General features: G+C 36.3%; 1 protein-coding gene across 1 annotated transcript; it reads right to left on the bottom strand.

Moving 5' to 3' along the window:
• Positions 1-10,227: 10,227 nt before the first annotated feature.
• Positions 10,228-11,097, bottom strand: LOC133785258 (uncharacterized). Its single transcript, XM_062224509.1, has one exon. The coding sequence runs from the start codon at positions 11,095-11,097 to the stop codon at positions 10,228-10,230; it is 870 nt and encodes a 289-aa protein (XP_062080493.1).
• Positions 11,098-24,913: the final 13,816 nt, after the last annotated feature.

Below are 24,913 nucleotides of genomic sequence, written 5' to 3'. Positions count from 1 at the left end.
AAGTTAGAGACTTACCCATCAGTCTCTCATCTGTTAAGCTAGTGACTACCCATCAGTCACTCATCTGATCAGAGCCATTGCAGGAAAGCCCAGGTAACGGTTTCGTTACACGACTCTGGGCACCGAGCCCCATAGTGACTTGCTTGTCAGTCACTCAGTATGGTTAACAGAACCTCAAAGTGATATTCACTCATCTGTTCAGGGCTAGAAGCTTTGTATGATCATTTTGATCATCATTTGCATGGCTTTGGGTGCTGAGCCCCGTAGTGACTTGCTTGTCAATCACTCAGTATGGTTTACCAGAACCTCTAGTGTTAAACCACTCATCTGATTAGGATTGACTTGATAGTCATCCAATCATGAGGGCAGGATTTCTTATCCTCGATTCCCCAGCATTGTTTGAATTTATTTGCATGCTTGAATATAGCCATGTTTTCTAGGCATGCCAGATATGATTTGATATTGTGATATGACTGTTCATGAGCATATTGAGTTTTCTTGCTAGGCTTCGGCTCACAGGTGCTATGTGGTGCAGGTAAAGGAAAAGAAAGCTGGACCATCCTTGAGTTAGAGAGCTTAGGTGACAACGTGTACATATGCAGCTGATCAACCGTCATGGCCGAGGATTAAAGGAGAGGAACTAGGGTTAAACCCTGTTTTATCGCTTAGATCGACTGGTTGTAAATATTTTGTTGTAATAAACCTTTAAATTATATTTTTGGGATCCCAATGTATACAGTAAACGTTCAAGAGAAACGTTACATCTTAACCGAAATTTTTAAGCCCTAAACTGCTAATCTTACTTTGATACACGTTTATGGCCAAATGGCTCGATTAGCGAGTTTAGCACTGTTTGCAATGTGCACCGTAACGGTCCCTGGAGTTTAGGGCATTACAAAAAGGCCCAGGTGACTAAAATGTCCCATGGCTCAAGGAGCGGAATCCCAGAAATAGACTTTTTAGTCATCTATTCAGGGAGCGGATCCCCAAAGATAGACTTATTAGTAATCTATTCAGGGAGCGGATCCCCAGAGATAGACTTATTAGTCATCTATTTAGGGAGCAGATCGCCAGAGATAGACTCATTAGTCATCTATTCCGAGAGCGGATCGCCAGAGATAAACTTAATAGTCATCTATTCCGGGAGCGGATCCCCAGAGTTAAACTTATTAGTCATCTATTTTGGGAGCGGATCCCCAAAGATTGATTTGATAGTCATCTACTCAGGGTGCAGAGCTCCATAATCATTTATTATGACTTGTCTACATGCATGAATAGGGATGTTACAGCTAGGCATGCTTATTATGATTTAGTTACATGTTATTACTTGTTTATGAGCATGTTTTAGTTTTCTTGTTGAGCCTCGGCTCACGGGTTCTACAACGGCCGAGGGTTTAAAGAGTAACTAGGATTAAACCCTATTTTTCCTCTTAGGTCGGCTGGTTGTAAATCTTTTATTGTAATTAACCTTTAAAATATATTTTGGGATCCCAATGTATACAGTAAACATTTTAGTAAAACGTTGTATCTTTGACCAAAATTTTTTAACCCTACACCGTTAATCACACTTAGTTACACGATTATGGAAAAATTACTTGTTTAGCTAGTTTAGCAATGTTTAAAATGCATAGCATAACGATCCCTAGTTAGTAGAGCGTTACAAGAAGGGGTGGAGCTAGAAGGAGACCTGATAGAGCTAGAGACCAAGGATTTTGACGTAATACTGGGCATGGACTGGCTAGCAAGACATGGTGTAACCATCGACTATCGATGCAAGCAAGTGATGTTCGAAACCCGTGATGGTCATAAACTGTGTTGTATGGGCAAGGTTTTAGGTTTATGGACACTGCTTATCTCATCTCTCAACCCAAAGGATGATAGAGAAAGGATGTCACACACTCTTAGCAAGAGTCACAAATATTGCACAGGAAACACCATTAAAGGTTGGAGACGTTCGCATTATAAAAGAATCTCTGGAGATATTTCGTGATGAAATACCAGGGTTACCCCCTAACCGGGAAACTGACTTCACAATTGAACTAGTATCAGGAACCGAGCCTATCTCAAAGGCTCCATACTGGATGGCACCTACCGAACTCAAGGAGTTGAAAACATAGTTACAAAAGCTCTTAGACTTGGGATGTATCAAACCAAGCCATTCGCCATAGCGACACTGGTTCTATTTGTGAAGAAGAAGGATGGAAGCATGTAGATGTGTATCGATTACTACGAGCTGAACAAGGTGACAATTAAGAACAAGTACCCGCTACCCCTGATCGATGACTTATTTAATCAACTCCGAGGAGGGACTGTATACCAAAGATGGCTTTTAGGAATCGATACAGACATTACGAATTCCTAGTTATGTCTTTTGGTCTTACCAACGCTCCAGCCGCATTTATGGACTTAATGAACCTGGTCTTCAAGGATTACTTAGACAAATTCATCGTGTTACTCATTGATGATATATTGGTGTACTCCAAGGACAAAGTCGAGCACGAGGAACACTTAAGATTGACCATGATGCGACTGAAGGAGCACAAACTTTATTCTAAGTTCAAAAAATGCAAATTTTAGCAATAACAAGTGGCATTCCTTGGGCACATAGTATCCAAGGACGGAGTCGCAGTAGACCCAACTAAGGTATAGGTTGTGACGGATTGGCCAAGACCTAAGATTGCGTCTGAGGTTAGAAGTTTTCTCAGGTATCGAAGGTTTGTGGAAGGCTTTTCTAAGATAGCCACTCCGCTTACCTACTGGACCCAGAAACAACAGAAGTTCAACTAGACAGATAAATGTTAGGAAAGCTTCCAGCCGCTCAAAGAAAAATTATGTTCAGCACCAGTGCTTTGCGTATCAACATCCAACGACAAGTTCGTAGTATTTTGTGACGCATCCAAGCAAGGGTGGGGCTGCATGCTGATGCAAAATGACATGCTGATAGCCTACGCCTCAAGACAGCTGAAGGAATTTTAGCAACGCTATCCAACACACAATATGGAGTTGGGAGCGGTGGTTTTCGCACTGAATATCTGGCGCAACTATCCATATGGAGAATGGTGTGAGAGTTATAAGGACCACAAAAGCTTAAAATATTTCTTCACACAAAAGGTGCTTAACATAAGGCAGCGCAGGTGGTTGGAACTAGTAAAGGACTATGATTGTGAAATCCTATAACACCAAGGAAAGGCAAATGTCGTTGCAGATGCATTAAGTCAGAAGAATTATGGAAGTCTAACAGCATTATCTGAACTTGAGAAGCCGCAATAGCAAGAGCTGATTAATGTCCGGATAGAAATAGTCATGGGTCAACTGGCTAACTTGTCCATCCAGTCAAGTATACTAGAGGATATACGAATTGAGCAAGGGCATGATGACACGCTATTAGCGATTATATCTGAAGTCAAAGAAGGCAAGGCCACAGAGTTCTCTATATCAGGACGTGGGTTCTTCAAATATAAGGGTCGGGTATGCGTGCCAATTGACCATGGGATTAAGATGAAGATATTGGAGGAGGCACATACTACCCCATACTTAGTTCACCCAAGGTCCACCAAGAGGACTTACGACCTTAAGGCACTATATTGGTGGCCGGGAATGAAGAAAGACGTAACAAAGTATGTGTCCAAATGCCTAACATGCCAGCAAGTAAAGGAAAAACATCAGCGACCCGCTGGCTTGTTACAATTACTTATTATTCTGGAATGGAAGTAGGAAGACATAGCCATGGAATTCGTGGTAGGACTACCACGAACAAGCAAGCAACACGAGTAGACTTGGGTTGTGGTGGATAGACTCTCAAAGTCAGCTCACTTCCTGCCTGTCAAGACTACATACACTGTAGGCTAGTACATAGACATCTATGTTTGAGAAATTTTAGGATTGCATGGATTTCCTAAGACCATAGTATTCGATAGAGGTTCGATGTTCACATCGACATTTTGGGGAAGCTTGCAGGAAGCTGTGGGTACCAAGCTAAGTCTTAGTATGGTATTTCATCCTTAGACCGACGGACAGTCCGAGAGTACCATACAAATTTTAGAAGATACATTGCACGCTAGTGTACTGGACTTTGGAGGATCATGGAGTAAGTATTTGCCACTTATAGAATTCTCCTATAATCACATCTACCAAGCAACAATCGGTATGGCACCCGAAGAACTACTTTACGGAAGGAAATGTTGGTTCGCGTTACATTGGGATGAGGTAGGAGAAAGACAACTGCTTGGACCTAAGGCAGTTAGAGAGGCTCAAGACATAGTAGAGCTAATTAGAAAGCATATGCTCGCTGCTCAGAGTCGACAAAAGAATTATGCGGATACCAAGCAACGAGATGTGGAGTTCGAGGTTGGAGATCAAGTCTTCTTAAGGATATCTCTAATGAAAAGAGTGAAGCAGTTCAGGAAGAAAGGAAAATTTAGTCCCTTATACATAGGTCCTTTTGAGATATTGGACAAGGTGGGACCATAAGCATATAGATTAGCCCTACCGCCAGCTCTAGCAGACAACCACAATGTGTTTCATAACTGGATGCTGCGCAGATATGTGTTAGACCTATCCCACGTGCTCAGGTACGATACGTTATGACTGCAGAAAGACTTAAGTTATGAGGAATGAACGATTCGCATCCTGGAGAAGGGGGTGAAGGAATTATGGTCGAAGAGTATCCCGATAGTCAAGGTCTGATGGAGTAATAGCTTAGAACGGGATCCAAAGTGGGAATTAGAGAAAGACATCGTAGCACGGTATTCAGAATTGTATTGTAAGTAAATTTCAAGGATGAAATTCTTTTAAGTAGGGGAGAAATGTAGTGCCTCAGAATTTTACTTAGTTAGATAGTAGTATCTTATGCTGTAGTATTTTAATTTTTGTGATATTGGTTCAAGCTGGGAATTATTTTGAAACTCGTAGAGCTAGTTATGAATTTTATAAGTTTAGCCTATAGTTTAGAAATATTAATTTTATCATAGGGTTTAATTTTTGAAGTTGTCCTAAAAATATTATTATTTTAGCTAAGACTTAAATAGAATAATTAAGAATGTGACATGTGTCACATGTATGTTTAGTAAGGATTTTAGATGAATAAAATAATGAAGGACAAGCCTAGGAAGTCTAGAACCTTCCCTCAGATGCTAGGATCTCGTATTACTCAATCAAAGTGGTTTAAATCAGCTTTAAGTGTGCTTCAAGCGAGAAAAAATGTGGTTTAGTATGTAAGGGTAAGCCGATATATCGATTTTACATGAACCAAACCACGGACCCTCGGGGAAACAGGGAAGGCAATATATCATCTCCGTGAGCCATTTTTGAAATTCCGTGAAATCTGAAGCTAGAATCAATCCTCAACAACTTGTACTTGTTCTTGAATGATTTTGACCGAGTTTTGGGTATTTGTTAAGTGGAAAATGCCATTTTTATTCATTCATTTATTGATTTTAATGGGAGTTAGACTCCCTCCTTGAACTCTATAAATATGACCCTTCACTCAGTCAATTACATCATCTTTCAAACACTTTTTAGAGCCTCCAAGCTGCTATTTTTGTTCTAGAGATAAAAAGTATGGTTTTGGGGTTAAAGCTTTTAAATCTAAGCTTTTTAAAACACTTGAGAAGTAAGCTATAGTGTGATTTTGGTGTTTGAGGTATAGATCGAAGCTCTAAGCTATCTCAAGTACTCTTAATCCTCAGGTATAATCTATTTTTGTTAGGAGTATGTCCTAAAAGCATGTAAGAGACATTTATTATTTCAATGAATAAATAAATACAATGGTCTATTATTGTTATATTTAGATTATTAAATTATTGTTTGAATAATTTTTTTGTAAATATCAGAACAATTCCATATTCATCATTGAGAATGTGATCTTGTATTAGTAAGAGAGAACTAAGATCACATGAATGAATAAAAATAGTCGACAGCAAATTGAAGTTATGGAATTCTTTAATTAGGGTTGAAAGTACGATTTATTGAGTATCATGTTGATAAAAATAATCTAGATTTGGATTATTGATGTGGTAAGACATCTCGGTAAAGGTGTTTTATATAATATGATTATATATGACAAGGACTGATATGAATAAAAGTCTTTATCCAAATACCATTTAATGATAAAGATTTGTAATTCATATCATAACTGATGATCATTTATAGATCAACCTAAATCTTGAGTGTTCATGAACTCTTGTTTATGTTTATTAAATCTTTTGATTTATTCGTTAAGGTCTCTTCATAGATTGAGGCTAATGACTTTTGTTTTGGAGATTTAATATCATGGATGGCTGGGAACATGCATCAATAATATAGAATCTAATATTTCCTAACGGATCGTAGATTGGTTCCCTTAAGGGTTAATTCTGGAATTGAATGATTTTGAGCTCAAATCTATAATTAGATTATAGATTAATTATTCACTAGTGAATTAATGGTACTTAAGGAATAAGAAGTAAATTAGAAATGTAAAATGGTAATTCTTCCATTCTAATTTATGAACTAATTAATTAGAGTGCTGAACTATTGTAAGATGGTTATATCAATGGACAACTTAAAATAAGATTTCTGTAAAAGTACATCTATAACATAAATAGTTCAATTCTGAATTTATAATGGAGAAATATCAGAATTAATAAATTAACTATTATGATTAAAGAGTTTAGTTATTTAGTTTTAATTTATTGGAGCTTAAAGTTATAAGTCCATGGTCCCCAAAATAGCAAAATGACTTATTTGATAAGTAAAATATTTTTTTATGCACTAAACATAATTATTGTATAATTATGTGTAATTAATTATTTTTTTTTTATCAAGAAAAGAGGAATTTTATTGATCAACACACAACCATTACAGATAGCAAACCAGAGCTAAAAAGCTCTCACTCAATACAGATTAGACATAAACTGAATCATTTGATTAGCTCTAGAAGCCACAGACTTAGATCTAAGCTTAAAGCCAAGAATTCTAGCTAAAACAGATGATTTAATCAACCTGGTTACAGAAGGAATCATAAGACAACTACTGTCAAAATGGCATCTATTCCGAGTATACCAAATGTAATAAACTGAAGCAAGAACAGCTAGAGTGATCCGGTCCTTGAAATTTTTCCTGTCTGTCTCCAGCCAATTGCACCAGTCTGAGAAGTTAGAGGGCCAACAAAGACCTTGCAACCACTCAAAAATAGATTGCACTACTCTCCTAGAAAAAACACACTCAAAGAATAAATGAGAGTGACTTTCAGGCAATAGATCACAAATTGGGCACATCAGAGAGGGAAGAGGAATATGACAGTAGAGTAACATATCCCTAGTTGCCAACTTTTGAAGAACAAATTGCCAAAGAATGAACTTATGATTAGGCACTGAAATAGAACACCAAACTGATTTCATGATAGGCTTTGGGCTGCTAGTCAGAAACAGATGATAAAGTCTAGACAAAACCTATTTCCCATTTCCTGAAACAGAAACCAGCAAAGAAAAAGAGAGAGCTTTGTTGATCTTGATCAGTTTTTTCCAATACCAACTGGAATCATGGTGCAAATTGTAATCCCAAATCTGAGTCCCCTTCAAGTAAATACAGTTAACCCATTTAACCCAAAGCAAATCCTGCTTCGAAGATATAGCCCAAATGAATTTAGATAGCAGCAATCTATTCCAAAGAGGCCCCTCCTTGAAACCTAACCCTCCATGACTTTTTGGACAACAAACTTGCTCCCAAGATGTAAGATGAAACTTGCTCCTATTTCCTTTTCCTCCCCAAAGAAATATTATGCAAAGATGATCAATCTCCTTAAGGACACTCTGAGGTAAGAGGAAGATGCTCATCCAGTAGTTTCTAATACCCAACAGAACAGATTGGATCAGCTGGACCCGCCCTGCATAGGAGAGGTTCCTACTAGCCCAAACACACAGTCTCTGTCTTATCTTCTTTAAGATTAAGTCACAATCCATTGCCTTCCACTTCGTTGGTCTCAAAGGCAGACCAAGATAAGTCACGGGAAACTCACCTTCAATCAGCTGAGAAATATTCAGCAAAACAGATTTATCTTGGTCCAAAACCCCTCCAAAATAGGCTCTAGATTTGCTTTTATTGATAAGCAGACCTGAAGCAGCTGAAAAATCTTCTAAAGTATGCTGAATAATCTGAATGGAGCTAGTATTGGCTTTACACACAATAAGTAAATCATCAGCAAAACATAGACTAATTAGATTTAGAGATTTACATAATGGGTGAAATTTGAAACCTTTTCCTTTAGCTGCTTGAAATAGGGATCGAGTAAGGTACTCCATAACTATAACAAACAGCAAAGGAGAAATGGGATCACCTTGGTGAAGACCTTTACCTCCTTGAAAGTTACCATGAAGACGACCATTCAACATAAGGCAATAAGAGGCACCTCTCATACAAATCATGATTCATCTTATAAAGCGATCAGGAAATCTTAAAGCTTTCAGCAGGTTTTCTAGAAAGTCCCAGTCAATGGAGTCATAGGCTTTGCTCAAGTCAATTTTCATTAAGCACCGAGGAGAGCTATGCTTCCTTTTGTAACCCTTTAAGAGATCTTGGAGAATTAAAACATTATGAGCAAGAGTTCTATCTTTTATAAAAGCCCATTGGTTCTGGTTGATCAACTTTGGAAGAATACCAATCACCCTATGACAAAGCATTTTAGAAATGCATTTATAGAGGGTAATGCAGCAGGCGATTGGCCTAAAATTAGCAGCTATGTTCGGGTGATCAACGTTAGGGATAAGGGTTAGAATAGTACTAATCATTGCTTTAGGAATATACCCTGTTTCAAAAAAACCAAGGATAGCCTTAGAAACCTCCTTCCCTATGTCTTTCCATAAGCTTTTAAAAAACCCATCCCCAAAACCATCTGATCCAGGACTCTTTATAGATCTAATACTAAACAACTCTGCTTTAACATCTTTGTTAGAGAAAGGCTTGATTAGAGCCAGCTGATCTTCAACACTCAAAATTGGACCCAGATCTGTTATGGCATAATCAACATTTCCTGTAGCTTTATTAGGACAACCCAGAGCAGTTTTAAAATGATCAACAAAGTGACTAATTACCTTAGGATATCTGTCCTCAACTCTGCCATCTTCTGTTACATAAGATGCTATTCTATTAGCTCTCTTCCTTTCCTTCATATAGGCATGAAAGTAGGAGGAATTTTCATTGCCGAATTGGAGCCACTCTATCTTACTTTTTTTCCTAAGAAAACTGCCATAGATCTTCTCTTGATTTTTAAATCTCTGAAATGATATTCTCTCAGTTGAAGCTAAAATTTGATTCTGCGGGTCAGAAAAAAGATCAGCTTTAGCCTTTTGATACTTAGCTTTACTGTCTTCAAAGTTCCTAGCCACATCAACAATAATCTTCCAATTAAACTTCTTCAATTCATGCTTCAGCCGAATAAGTTTCCATGAAACCTGATCTAAACCACATCCCTTGATTCTAAGGTCTTTGTTCCAATTAGATAAGGCAGTAGTTCTGAATTGAGGGTGGCTTGTCCACATATTATAGAACCGAAAAGGAGCAAAACCCTCATTTGAAATACCTGTTTGTTTCATAATAACAACACAATGATCTGAAGTCACTTCCCAACAAGCAGCAGCTATAACAGAAGGGAAAATGTCCAGCCAGTCCTCATTGACAAAGACTCTGTCTAGTTTAGAGAATATGCGATTATCCCCTTCCTGATTATTAGACCAAGTGTAAAAGGAACCCAGTAATTTCATTTCTTCCACCAGACCAAGATCAAGCCAATTCCTATCATCTTCAAGCTCTTTTTTCGAAATACACCTACCACCTCTTCTGTCACTAGGATCAAAAGCTGCATTAAAATCTCCCATAATAAGCCAAGGTTTAATTGGAAGAGGCATATTAGACAACTCTGACCAGAGCAATTTCCTAGATTCCAATTGATTAGAACCATAAACCACAGTAAAGCAAAACTCCTGGCCAGTGATACAAAATCGAACTCTACAATGCAGAAATTGAAAATGATCTTTAATAACTTCCACTTTGACCCAGCTATCCTTCCATATCAAAAGAATTTGGTCCTCCATCCTAATATTATTATGATAATTCCAACCCTGAAAACTAGTTTCCATTACATCCTTCAGTTTATCACCCTTTATTTTTGTTTCTAGAAGAGCTCCAATACCAATCTTATTTATCCGGCAGACATCCAAAATAGCTATCTGCTTATTCTTCTTATTCATATCTCTAACATTCCAACTCATTATATTGAAATTGTCCATTCAAGTTCAATAATAATGAAGGGTCATTGAGAAACTTCTTCTGTTCTTGAAGAACACTGAATGTATTTGTACTATTCTGGTCTGTAACAGGGGATTTCGATTTCACTGTACCTGGGTTTTTCGGAGTAGTCCAGCCTTGATCCTTAGGAAGTTCCTCATGTTGGGATATCGACTCCTTTTTTGATGAGGACTGGGGTGAGTTATCCTGACCTTGTTTCTGGTGAGTGCTAGTATCTCCATGAGCATTACCACCATCCGCCTGATTAGTTGGAATCTCCTTTTTCCTCCAAACCAATCCTTCTACAAATTTGCAAGTTGAGACTGTATGTCCTAACTTCTTACACTGAGAGAATTTTGTATGCATCCATTCATAGTCAATCACTTGGTCCATTACTTGACCTCTCTCATTGATATAGCTAATGAACTTAGGAAGAGAGTCTGATATTTCCATATCAACTAATATCCGAGGAAATTTAATAATCGACCTGTCTTTTGTGATCTTATCTATCATTATTGGTTTCCCAATAGTGCTAACCAAAGCACTTAAATAGTTTGTGCCCCAGTACTGTAACCCAAGATCTGGAAGACGAATCCAAACTTGCACTGATTTAATCGATTTCAGAGAATCAATATCAACAGTCCAAGGCCTTAAGATAACAGGCTTCTGATCAAAATGAACTACCCCTAATTCTAGGACCAAGTCACGAGTAGCCTCATCTATGAATTTGACCATCATAAATCCTGAATTCATCCTTGCAACTCGTTCGATCCCAAGTTTCCCCCAAATCTGGTTAATAAAACCTTCAAAGACAGGTAATGGCGGGTTAGCTCCCATAACTACACAAATCAAGGCCGAATTCCAGAAAGAAGCTTTGATTGCAATTTCCTCTAGGTCCAGTTGAGCAATTTTTTGCCCTTCCTGCTGCAGAGGTTCTTTATATTCGAGTTCTGTACCCCCCCTGAATAGGGAGCAGTTCCTTGAATCGAGACCAGGTTGCCTTCGCAACTTCGTGAAATGACTGATTCTCTACCTCCAACGCCCATGAAGGGGATCTAATCTCAGGTATTGTCTGCTTGATCGGAGAAACATGAGCCTCATCCTTACTTGAAATCTCAGGAACCTCTGAAGAGATGTTCACATCAATATCGATCTCGCATATCCTGTCAATCGATGGTACGAAGGGTGGTATTTCAGTGGATGAAGGGAGCTCTGGACGGGGATCTGTCTGAACAAGCTTCTGCACCACCTTACGTCGCCGCGCCATGGCAGAGAGAAGGAGGAGCTCATGCTTATGTTATTTTTAGTGTGAATTAATTAATTATTTGATTTAACAAAAATATAATCAATTTTGAATTTTTTTTTTGTTATTTTTGGTATTTAAATAATGATAAAAAATTGAGAAAATCACAATGCCTCCCTGGCATGAGTTGGGCGTGTAGCATAGTGCACAGACTGTGCTACACACGCAAGAAAATTCCAGAAGAATCTTGGTTCAACAATTTTAGTTATTTAAATATTAAATAAATAATGAGCTATTTTAATATGATTAAAATATTATTATTTAAACAAAAATCTTATAGCTGATTAGTTATTTTTAAATTGTTTAAAATAACTAATATTATTTCTTTTAATATATATTGGATAAATTAAATAAGGGAGATCAGTTTTTCGAAAGCGATACTTTTCACAGATAGAAAATATATCGTGAAATCTCCGTGAGAGAATGAGAATAATGCTACAAGCATAGGTCACTATTCTTCACAAAATTAGGTCCAAACTTTATCAGATCTCATGTGTTGAGAACATCTGATAAATAGATTTTGCCTATTGTTTTGTATAACGAGCCCACACTCGTTCTTTGAGTGTTGAGAACATTTTGGAAGATCTTGGTGTAAGATCTCAAGAATTTTACCGTACAAAAAAATAGTAGCAAGGAAGGACTTGAGGTAATTTTTCTATTTATCTCTTTGATTCAATATATATATATTTGTATGTGAAGAAGTATATCTAGAAATCTTGTGGGGTTAACTTAACAATTTTGATTGTTGTTCCGCTGCGTATAATCTCTTATTTGATCTATAAAAACAAACAAATGGTACCATGGCCATCTTCACATATATGTATATTGAATCTGTGTGGGTTTAGTTTTATGCATTTATTTATTTATGATGAATGAACGGATGGCTTAATATGATTGAATGCATGGGAATGTTGAATCGTTAATTGTATGGTGTTTTTGGGATATGATTTGTTCATGATTAGATCATTGTGTAAGCCATTAAGGGGAATAGGATTTATGTAATTTTATTTGGTTTTTGAAATCATAAAATTGTAATTCTGATCACACAAAGTCAAAACGGAGCCCGGGATTCAGAATTCAGCCATCGATCCTCTGAGGCCATCCTCCAAGCCGCTGCCGAGGACGTCGTACGGACTCGTCCGTACGGTCCCGTACAGTGGGCCCCAACAACACATTTCAGTGCCACGTGTCCCTGTCTTACTGGTCCATAATTTTTTTTTTATTTTTCTGAAATTAATCTGTTATTCTTATAAAAAAAATTTAAATGTTAAATATCCTATTTGTTAGAAATTTGATATTTAAATAATGAGATATTTTTGTTATCCTAACAAACTTTTCATGAATATCTTATTTAAAAATTTATTTTTCAAAATAACAGACTTTAATTAAATTTCATTCTATTTTTTTTAATTAAAAGTTTTTTTAATTAGTGGAAAATAAAATTATGATTATTTAAAAGTTTTGTTTTAATTAATTAAGATAATTAGAAAATTATTTTCTTATTATTATTCTGGACCAACGACACATATCCTATCGAAAGTAAAGTGAAGAAGCACGATGGAGATCTAAGGCTGTTTTTATTTTATTTTAATTTTATAAAGAGGTTGTAAAATTAGAAATTCCGAAAAGCACCCGGTTCAACATTTATTGTTTATTTATTTAAATAATTGTTTTCATGTGATTGATAATATGTTCATGCATTTTGTGCAATACGTAAAAACCTACACAGTTATTATCATGCATCTCATTGGTAGAAACATGATTATTAGGATTGTCCTATATGTTTATATGATTTGTTTTGCGAAACCAATTGCATATAAATTACTTAGTTTTATTCTTTGAAAACTTGGTAAAATATCACACCGTTTTTTTAAGTCTTTATGACTTACTTTCTTTAAACCGACTTTATTTTAAAATTGTTTTTTAGTAAAGTTTAGATGAATATAATTGGTAATTTAAAATTTGATATGGACCTAGAAACATTCTTTCTTACCAATTTTAATTATGTTCATAAAGTTTAAAGAATCTATAATTAATTTGGAATTAATTAGGTTAAAAGCACTTATTTCAAAATAGTGAGTGGGAGAGGGTTGATAACTCAATATAACATGTGGTCTCCATTATTAATATAACACCATGAGATATGAATAGCACCTCGCGACAGCTTTGTTTCTGTCCCCCAAAGGAAGGTGTTTAGACATGTCAATAGCAATGTTATATTTCTTACAAAGATAGGAACTAATGATGTATTTTAGGTTTGACCGACCCTAAGGCGGCATGTCCTAAGTTAAGTCATGAACTCCGAAATAATGGGTTACACTCACAAAGTTATGATTAAGCTTTTGCAGTGGATAATCATAACTTGACCAAACTAAGCGGTACTTTAATGTTTAAAAGAGAAAATAATGAGTTATTTTAAGTTTTAAACAATACAGATAAGAATGTCTTATAAATTCTCTAAGATTAATTTGACCGACCCTAAGGCGGCACTTTAATTGTTAGAAAGTTTTATCGTGGAAATTAAACTTTATTTTATGTGTTTTAATTGTGCTTATGCATCACGTTTAATTTCTGATACTTTGATAATTATTTTCCTAAATATAATAATATTTGTATTTTTTATTTTATTCAGAAAATGTCTATCTCTGGTAATCCAATCACTGCTTTAATCGCACAAGAAAAATTAACTGGTGATAACTTCACAAAATGCAAATCAAATATGAATCTGTTGTTGGTTAGCGAAAACCACAAGTTTGTCCTAAATGAGGAATGTCCTGAAGAACCTGGGGCAACTGCCCCGAAACATATTCGGGACAAATATGATGCATGGATTCAATCCAATAACAAAACTAAGTGCTATATTCTTGTAAGCATGAGTGATGTCTTACGAACAAAGCATGAATCCATGGAAACTGCTTTTGAGATACTAGAATCTCTTAAGGAAATGTTTGGGCACCCATCTGATCAAAGTCATCATGAGGCTACTAGAACCTACATGAATGGTAAGATGAAGAAAGGTCAATATGTGCGTGAGCATGTCTTGAACATGATCAGTGTACTCCATGAAGCTGAGACGCACGGAGCAGTCATGGATGAAAAGACACAAGTAAGCATTATACTTGAGTCTTTAACTCTTGCTTTTTCTACATTCACAACAAATTATGTCATGAACAAATTAGAAATTAACATGACACAATTGTTGAATGAATTACAAACTTTTGATTCTTTGAACAAGACAATCTCAAGTCAGGCTGAAGCAAATGTTGTTGAAGCCAAACCATCTTCTTCTTAGAAGGAAAGGAAAAGCAATAACAATGAATGCAAACCTAAAAAGGACAATCTGAAATAGACAAAGAAGTCATCCAAGGCACCCAAGAACAAAAAGGACAATGACCCCAAACAAAAGGCACCCAAAGGAAAGTGTTTCCATTGTAATGTCGACGGTCATTGGAAGAGAACTGTCCAAAGTATCTTGCCAAGGTGAAAGAGAAAAAGAAAGGTAAATTAGGTTTGCTTGTACTCAAAGCTTGTATGGTGGAACATGAAAAATCATCTTGGATAGTTGATTCTTGTTCCACTAACCATGTTTGTTCTTGTTTGCAGATGCTTGAGTCCACAAAGCAGTTGGAGCAAGGAGAGATGACTATGAGAGTGGGAAGTGGAGCACTTGTTTCAGCTAAAGCATGTGGAACAATCCGTTTAAATTTTAAGAAAAATTTTCTAGTTTTGAATAATGTTCTCTTTATTCCTGAAATTTCTAGAAACATTATTTCTTTATCTTTGTTACATGAACAAAATTTTGGCATTTGTTTTTATAATAATGTGATTTTTATTTCAAAGAATGGGAACAATATTTGTCATGCAAAACAAAAGGATGGACTGTACATGCTTAATCCAATTGAAAAATCGCTCAATAATTCTAAATTATTCAAAGTAGCTAATCCACAAAGTAACAAAAGACAAAAGGTTTCTAAAGAAAATGACATGTATCTTTGGCACTTAAGATTAGGTCATATTAGTCTTAGATAGGATAAACCAGTTAACTAAAGATGGACCTTTGAGGGAACTAACAGTTGAAACCCTACTAGTTTGTGAATCCTATTTAGAAGGAAAATTGACAAAACGACCTTTCACTTCAAAGGGAAATAGAGCCAAAGAACCACTAGAGCTTATACATAGTGATGTATGTGGTCCAATTAACATTCAAGCTCAAGGTGGTTATGAATATTTTGTCACATTTACTGACGACTATTCTAGATACGGTCATGTCTATCTAATGCTTAAGAAGTCAGAAACTTTTGATGGGTTTAAAGACTTCAAAGCCTTAGCTGAGAAGCAATTAGGTAAATCTTTAAAGACACTCTGATCTGACCGTGGTGGTGAATATTTGGATTCTGAATTCAAATATTTCTTGCTAGAGCATGGTATTCTATCCCAACTCACAACAATTGGAACACCACAGAAAAACAGAGTTTCAGAGAGAAGAAACCAAACCTTTTTGGACATGGTCAGGTCTATGTTAAGCTACTCTTCACTTCCCTTATCATTTTGGGGATATGAACTTCAAACAGCTAATTATATTTTGTATGTAGTTCCGTCCAAAGCTGTGACAAAGACACAACTGGAATTATGGAATGGAAATAAACCTAGTTTATGACATTTCCGTATTTGGGGTTGTCCTACTCATGTGCTAAGACCTAAATCTGGTAAACTGGATTCAAGGTCTGAAGTGTGTATATTTGTGGGCTATGCTCCAGAAACAATAGGCGGATATTTCTATAGTCCAAGTGATCAAAAGGTATTTGTTTCGATGAATGCAACCTTTTTAGAACATGACTATATGAATGATTTTAAACCTCAGAGCAAAGTAGTTTTACAGGAACTAATGACAGATAAAATTTCATCTCCATCTTCTTCATCAGTTAATGATAAAACAACCAAAGAAACCACAATTCCTGAAAAGGAAAAACCAGTGTAACGTCATAGTGGGAGGATTGTAAGACAACCTATTCGCTACGAACATGAGGCACACGTTCTTGTATCAGATACTGAAAAGGACGATCCATTGACTTTTAAAGAAGCAATGGAAGACCCTGATGTTGATAAATGGAAAGCTGCCATGAATCAAGAAATGGAATCAATGTATTCCAATTCTGTCTGGGAACTTGTAGATCTACCTAACAATGTTAAAGCCATTGAATGTAAATGGATCTACAAGAAGAAAAGGGGTGCAGATGGAAAGGTGAAGACTTATAAAGCAAGGCTTGTGGCCAAAGGCTACACACAGAGAGAAGGTGTAGATTATGAAGAAACATTTTCTCCTGTAGCCATGCTTAAGTCCATTCGCATAATTTTATCCATAGCTGCCATCTATGAATACAAGATCTGGCAAATGGACATCAAGACAGCCTTTCTAAATGGCCAACTTGATGAAACCATATATATGGAACAACCAGAAGGGTTTATTAAGAAGGATTAAGATCAAAAGGTATGCAAGTTGTTGAAATCCATATATGGATTGAAACATGCATTAAGATCTTGGAACTTAACTTTTGATGAAACTATCAAAACATATGGCTTCGAACAAAATGTTGATGAAGCATGTGTTTGTAAATACATCAAAGGGAAAGTTGTGGTTTTCTTAGTTCTTTATGTTGATGATATCCTACTCATTGGGAATGATGTAGAGACATTATCAAATGTAAAGAAATGGTTGGCTGACAAATTCCAAATGAAAGATTTGGGAGAAGCGAGCTACGTTCTAGGCATTAAGATTCTAAAAGATAGAAAGAACAAGCTCTTGGCACTTTCACAAGCAAATTATATTGATAAAGTGCTTCAAAAATTCTCTATGGAAAATTCCAAAAACGGTCAATTGCCAACCAAATATGGAATTACTCTTTTCAAAGATTAGTGTCCAAAGACACCACAAGAGCAAGAGGGCATGAGAAAGTATCCCTATGCATCAGCTGTAGGGAGCCTAATGTATGCAATGTTATGTACTAGACCTGACATATGTTATGCAGTAGGGATTGTCAGTCGTTATCAGTCAAATCTAGGTTTGGAACACTGGATTGCTGTGAAACATATTCTCAAGTATCTCAGGAGAACGAGGAACTATATGCTAGTATATTCGAGTAGTGACCTTCAACCTACTGGATACACTGCTCAGATTTTCAATCAGACAAAGATAGTAAAAAATTTACTTCTGGGTCAGTATTCACTCTTGGTGGTGGAGTAGTCTGGTGGAGCATTAAGCAATCTAGTACAGTTGATTCAACCATTAAATTTGAATACATAGTAACTTGTGAAGCAGCTAAAGAAGCAGTTTGGCTGAAAAAGTTCTACACGGATCTGGAATTGGTTCTAGAAGTGGAGAAACCACTTGTTCTTTACAGTGACAACAGTGGAGCAGTGGCTAATTCTAAAGAACCAAGAAGCCACAAGAGAGGAAAGCATATAATTACCACTTAGTCAGAGAAATCGTACATTGAGGAGATGTGTCCATTCTGAAAATTGCATTAGAACACAACCTGGCAGACCCGTTTACGAAGACACTTCCTACAAAGCAATTCGAGGGACATGTACGTAATATGGGATTGAGAGAAATGCCTTACTTGCTTTAAGTACAAGTGGGAGATTTTTAGGAGTATGTCCTAAAAGCATGTAAGAGAGATTTATTATTTCAATGAATAAATAAATACAATGGTCTATTATTGTTATATTTAGATTATTAAATTATTGTTTGAATAATTTTTTTGTAAATATCAGAAAAATTCCATATTCATCATTGAGAATGGGATCTTGTATTTCTACGAGAGAATTAAGATAACATGAATGAATAAAAATAGTCAACAGCAAATTGAAGTCATGGAATTCTTTAATTAGGGTTGTAAGTATGGTTTACTGAGTATCATGTTGATACAAATAATCTAGATTCGGATTATTGATGTGGTAAGACATCTCGGTAAAGGTGCTTTATATAATATGAGTATATATGACAAGGACCGATATGAATAAAAGTCTTTATCCAAAAACCATTTAATGATAAAGATTTGTCATTCATATCATAACCGATGATCAATTATAGATCAACCTAAATCTTGAGTGTTCATGAACTCATGTTTATGTTTATTAAATCTTTTGATTCATTCGTTAAGGTCTCTTCATAGATTGAGGCTAATGACTTTTGTTTTGGAGATTTAATATCATGGATGGCTGGAACATGTATTAACAATACAGAATCTAATCTTTCCTAACAGATCGTATATTGGTTCCCTTAAGGGTTAATTCTGGAACTGAATGATTTTGAGCTCAAATCTATAATTAGATTATAGAAGAATTATTCACTAGTGAATTAATGGTACTTAAGGAATAAGAAGAAAATTAGAAAGATAAAATGGTTATTCTTCCATTCTAATTTATGAACTACTTAATTAGAGGGCTGAACTATTGTAAGATGGTTATATCAATGGACAACTTAAAATAAGATTTATGTAAAAGTATATCTATAACATAAAGAGTTCAATTCTGAATTTATAGTGGAGAAATATCATAATTAATAAATTAACTATTATGATTGAAGAGTTTAGTTATTTAGTTTTAATTTATTGGAGCTTAATGTTATAGGTCCATGGTCCTCTAAATGGCTCAAACAAACACTGACAAAGATAAATACAAATATGGGCAAAAGGACTTATTTGATAAGTAAAATATTTTTCTATACACTAAACATAATTATTGTATAATTATGTGTAATTAATTATTTATTTTATTTAACAAAAATATAATTAGTTTTGAATTAATTTATTTTTGGGATTTTTGGTATTTAAATAATGATAAAAAATTGGGAAAATCACATGCCCTCCCTGGCATGAGTTGGGTGTGTAGCACAGTGCACAGACACTATGCTACACGCACAAGAATATTCTAGAAGAATCTTGGTTCCACAATTTTAGTTATTTAAATATTAAATAAATAATAAGATATTTTAATATGATTAAAATATTATTATTTAAACAAAAATTTGATAATTGATTAGTTATTTTTAAATTGTTTAAAATAACGAATATTATTTATTTTAATTTATATTGGATATATTAAATAAAGGAGATTGGTTTTTCGAGAGCGATACTTTACAGAGATAGAAAATATATCGTGAAATCTCCCTTAGAGAATGAGAACAGTGCTACAAGCATTGGTCACTGTTCTTCACAAATTTAGTTCCAAACTTTATCAGATCTCATGTGTTGAGAACATATGATAAATATATTTTGCCTATTGTTTTGTATAACGAGCCCACAGTCGTTCTTTGTGTGCTGAGAACATTTTGGAAGATCTTGGTGTGAGATCTCAAGGATTTTGCCGTACAAAAAGATAGCAGCAAGGAAGGACTTGAGGTAATTCTTCTATTCATCTCTTTGATTCAATATATATATGTATGTTAAGAAGTAGATCTAGAAATCTTGTGGGGTTAAATTAACAATTTTGATTGTTATTCCGCTGCGTATAATCTCTGATTTGGTCTATAAAAACCAACAATTTCTTTTCTTCTTATTCTTTTCTTTTACTTCAAATCGTAACTCATTATAATGGCATTTGGTTAGGTGCTCTATATCTTTGAAACTTAAGATGTTTGGTAAGTCGTTATTTCGATGGTTTAGATCTTCTCTTCATCTTCTTTTCTCTAGCAAACTTATGGTTTTAATGTTTAATTTTAGGAGATTTGATCTCACACTTGTGTCCAATATCTTGATTTTGGTAAGGAAAATAAGTTAGATTTTACGTGCTATGTGCTATGTGCATTGTGTTTCTATGTTTTTTTTATGTCTTTAGTCGATCTGGAAATTTGGTTGCTTAGACATAAAATCTTAAGATTTTTATTGTTATCGTAGACTATAATTGTGTCTAAACCTACCTCTAAAATAGTATTTATGTAACACCCTGGATAACCAAGACTGTTACACTGTGTATTTTATAATAGTGCAACACTTGCTAATCAGGTTGTTTGAACAATAATGTGTTCCTATGGTTAATATCAGGTAAGGGTTAACAGATTTTGATTGTAAATAGTTAATTTTCATTGAAACAGATGTTTGGTACATGGGATCCCAAAAACATGGTTTAAGTGACAATTTACAATCCTAACTAGTTTAATACAAACAAAAGCCACTCTAATGGCAAAATACAAGTTTTAGGCCTCTGTCCCCGTACTTTCCCTCGGTCGTTGCGTCGAGCAGCTGACTATGTACACTCTGCCCCCATAGCTTTCCAACTTGTAATGACCCACTAATCTAGACTAATTGGACCATTATCGAAACTATACATAAAACTTACATTTTTACGAAAATACCATAATTTATTGAGTAACTTGAAAATAAGAGTTATTTACAAATAAATAGAATACTAAGAAGGATTTTGGGATCCCATTGTCTTTAAAACAAAACAAGATTTAAAATAAAAGACATTACATAATAATGCGGAAAATACACATAAAAACCATAAAAACATAAAAGGAGACTATATCCTCGAATCGAATAACGCTCGGCCCCTTGACTCCATTCATCATCGATACACATTCTCCAAGCGTCACGAATCTTTCCGCCTCTAAACTTATTTTCCTGCACATAAACAGAAAGGAGTGAGCCTAATGCCCAGTAAGGAAAATCTAACACAAAGTCACATACATAATTTCATAAGAAAACATAAAGACTTAACATAATACATATAACATACACTTATTATAATGGCCATTATTACTTGGGGTCCCATAGACTAAACAAGCATATGCCCATGGGATTAGTGGGGTCCTACTAGCTAAGTAGGTCATATGCCCATAACCCATTTGGGGTCTTGTTAGTCATATGGGTCATATGCCCAAGCCTACAAACATACACATATATCATAACACTTTTAATAACATAAAACATATAGATAACATAATCACATAACATGTTGATTCTAGCCTATTTCCTTACCAAAGTTACCGAGATTATGGACTGAGTTGGGATTGTTGGAACACTCCTAAAACCATAAGAAAGAGTAAGTCTAAAGAAAGGAGATGAAATGAAAGAGATGGAAAGACTAAACCATAGAAAACATACTTACCGACTTATATGCTTAAAAGCTTGGATTCCCTAACCAAAATAAGAATAAGGTTAGGGGACTGAGTAGAAGGTTTTGAGAAAGGAAATAACATAAAAATACAGAAAAGAACTAGAGTTTTGGGTTTACCTCAAAGATTGCAAGATCAATCTAACCTTCACCGAAATACTATAGAACTCACTTCCCAAAGTGTTTGATAAGCTTATGATGTTTAAGCTTATAGTTTTTCCCCAAACCAAGTGTTTACACTCTCACACTCACTTAACACTAGCAGCCTCTGAACTTAGAGCAAATGGTGAATAATGGCTGGGTACTAGGTCCTATTTATAGAGTTTGGGAATGAAAATATCTTGATTTTACTTGAATAAAAATAATGGCTTTTTAGGTGAAAATCATTTGAATAATCGTTCAGCAGAGGCTGAAGACTCGTTCAGAAGATGCTGGACTATTGAAGGAGTTTGAATGGCTGAAGGGAAAAGAATTCAAATGTATTTGAATTCATGCTGGTGGAGGCGATATATCGCCCCCTATAGGCGATATATCGCCTGGACCTTTGTTCCCGAGGCGATCGTGCATCGATTCGTGTTTTCCGTATCTACGTGCTGCGATATATCGCCCCCTATAGCTGCGATATATCGGCATACGCTGAATATTTAAACACGAATTTACACATTTTTAGCTGAGTTTGAATGGAGTAAACAGCCTTGACTAAGCCCTCAACGTGCTCAAAGCTGCTGACTGACCCTATACATTCAAACTTTTACCCTTATTTAATTTAATCCTCAAAAATACTTAATCCTTAATTACCATTCAAAACATGTGCTTAAAATCCTATTGGTTGATGTCTAAACCTTATAATATAATAATATAATCCTTAATATCAGACACATTAATCAAACCTTAGGTTATACTTAATATTCTTAAACTATAGGTTAAACTTAGAAAATCTATAAGTACTACTATGAGTGTCCAAATAACTCCCGGTCTGAACCAAAAATCCAAAGTAACAATGATAACACTAAACATACTATAATACTACTAAACAATTAGCTAAGTAAAGTTCTTGGACTCTACAATTCTCCCCTACTAAAAAGAATTTCGTCCTCGAAATTTACTTACCAAATAATTCCGGATACCGGCTCTGCATGTCCTCTTCCAACTCCCACGTTGCCTCGCGTTCAGAACTATTGCTCCATAGGATTTTAACTATAGGAAAGCTCTTGGACCGTAACTGCTTCATCCCCCTATCTAGGATGCTAACCGGTCGTTCCTCGTAACTTAAGTCCTTCTGGAGCGCTATGGTGTCGTACTTGAGGACGTGAGATGGGTCTGACACATACTTGCGTAACATCGAGATGTGGAAGACGTTGTGACTATCGGCTAGTGCTGGCGGTAGGGCTAGTCTATACGCAACTGGTCCCACTTTGTCCAATATCTCAAAAGGACCTAAGAATCGGGGACTGAGCTTGCCTTTCTTCCCGAACCGCTTGACACCCTTCATAGGAGATATCTTCAGGAAGACTTGATCTCCAACTTGGAACTCCACATCGCGTCTCTTGGTATCTGCATAGCTTTTCTGTTGGCTTTGAGCAGCAAGCATACGCTGTCTAATAAGCGTTACTGCTTCTTGAGCTTGCCTAACAGCTTCGGGCCCTAGAAGCTGCCTTTCTCCTACCTTGTCCCAGTGCAACGGTGATCGGCACCTTCTTCCATATAGCAACTCATAAGGTGCCATCTCGATCGTCGACTGGTAGCTGTTGTTGTACGAGAACTCGATCAGCGGTAAGTACTTGTTCCACGATCCTCCGAAGTCGAGTACACAAGCGCGTAGCATATCTTCTAAAATCTGAATCGTACGCTCGGACTGCCCATCTGTCTGAGGATGGAAAGCTGTACTAAGACTTAACTTAGTACCCATGGCTTGCTGTAAGCTTCTCCAAAATCTTGACGTAAACACTGATCCTCTATCTGATACTATCGTCTTGGGGATTCCATGCAATCGTACAATCTCTTGGATGTAGATGTCTGCATATTGGTCTGCCGTATAAGAAGTCTTAACAGGCAGAAAATGAGCCGACTTGGTTAGTCTATCTATGACTATCCAAGCAGAATCATGCTGCTTATTCGTCTTTGGCAGACCCGTCACGAAGTCCATGGCTATATCATCCCACTTCCATTCCGGTATGCTAAGCGGTTGCAATAATCCTGCAGGCCGCTGATGCTCCGCCTTCACTTGCTGGCATACCAGACACTTAGATACATACTCCGCTATGTCCTTCTTCATCCCTACCCACCAATAGACTGCCTTGATGTCATGAGTCATCTTGGTAGACCCTGGATGAACTGAGTACGGAGTATTGTGCGCTTCTTCTAGGATCGTCTTCTTAATACTCTGATTGTCTGGCACGCATACTCGATCCTTATATCTCAATAAACCTTGACTGGATATTGAGAAATCTGTAGTCTTGCCTTCTCTGACTGCATCCATGTGCGTTGCTAGTGAATCATCATGTCTCTGACCATTCCGTATGTCTTCTAGCAGATTCGATTGGATAGACAAGTTAGCCAGCTTGCCTACAACCACTTCTATTCCGGCACTGATAAGCTCCTGTTGCAGTGGCTTTTCTATTCCGGATAAGGCTGCTAAGTTCCCATAACTTTTTCGGCTAAGTGCATCGGCAACTACGTTTGCCTTCCCCGGGTGGTATAGGATTTCGCAGTCGTAATCCTTTACTTACTCTAACCACCTGCGCTGCCTCATGTTAAGCTCCTTCTGAGTAAAGAAGTATTTTAAACTTTTGTGGTCCGTATAAATCTCGCACCGTTCTCCGTAAAGATAATGGCGCCAGATTTTTAACGCAAAGACCACCGCTGCCAACTCCATATCGTGAGTTGGATAGCGTTGTTCATACTCCTTTAACTGACGTGAGGCGAAGGCTATCACCTTGTCATTCTGCATCAGTACGTATCCCAATCCTAACTTTGATGCATCACAGTAGACAACGAACTTGTCGTTGGGTGTTGGGACACTAAGTACTGGTGTTGAGCAAAGCTTATCCTTAAGCAACTGAAAGCTTTCCTCACACTTATCATTCCAGTTAAACTTTTGTTGCTTCCGGGTCAGGTTGGTGAGTGGAGTGGCTATCTTAGAAAAGCCCTCTACAAACTTTCTATAGTAACCTGCTAGCCCTAAGAAGCTTCTTACTTCCGACGTGTTCTTTGGTCTAGGCCAATCTTTCACGGCCT

Source organism: Humulus lupulus, chromosome 6 (assembly GCF_963169125.1).
Source record: "Humulus lupulus chromosome 6, drHumLupu1.1, whole genome shotgun sequence".
Lineage (NCBI taxonomy): Eukaryota > Viridiplantae > Streptophyta > Magnoliopsida > Rosales > Cannabaceae > Humulus > Humulus lupulus.
The sequence above is the reverse complement of the archived record's forward strand: the minus strand, read 5'-3'. Positions and strand labels throughout refer to the sequence as shown.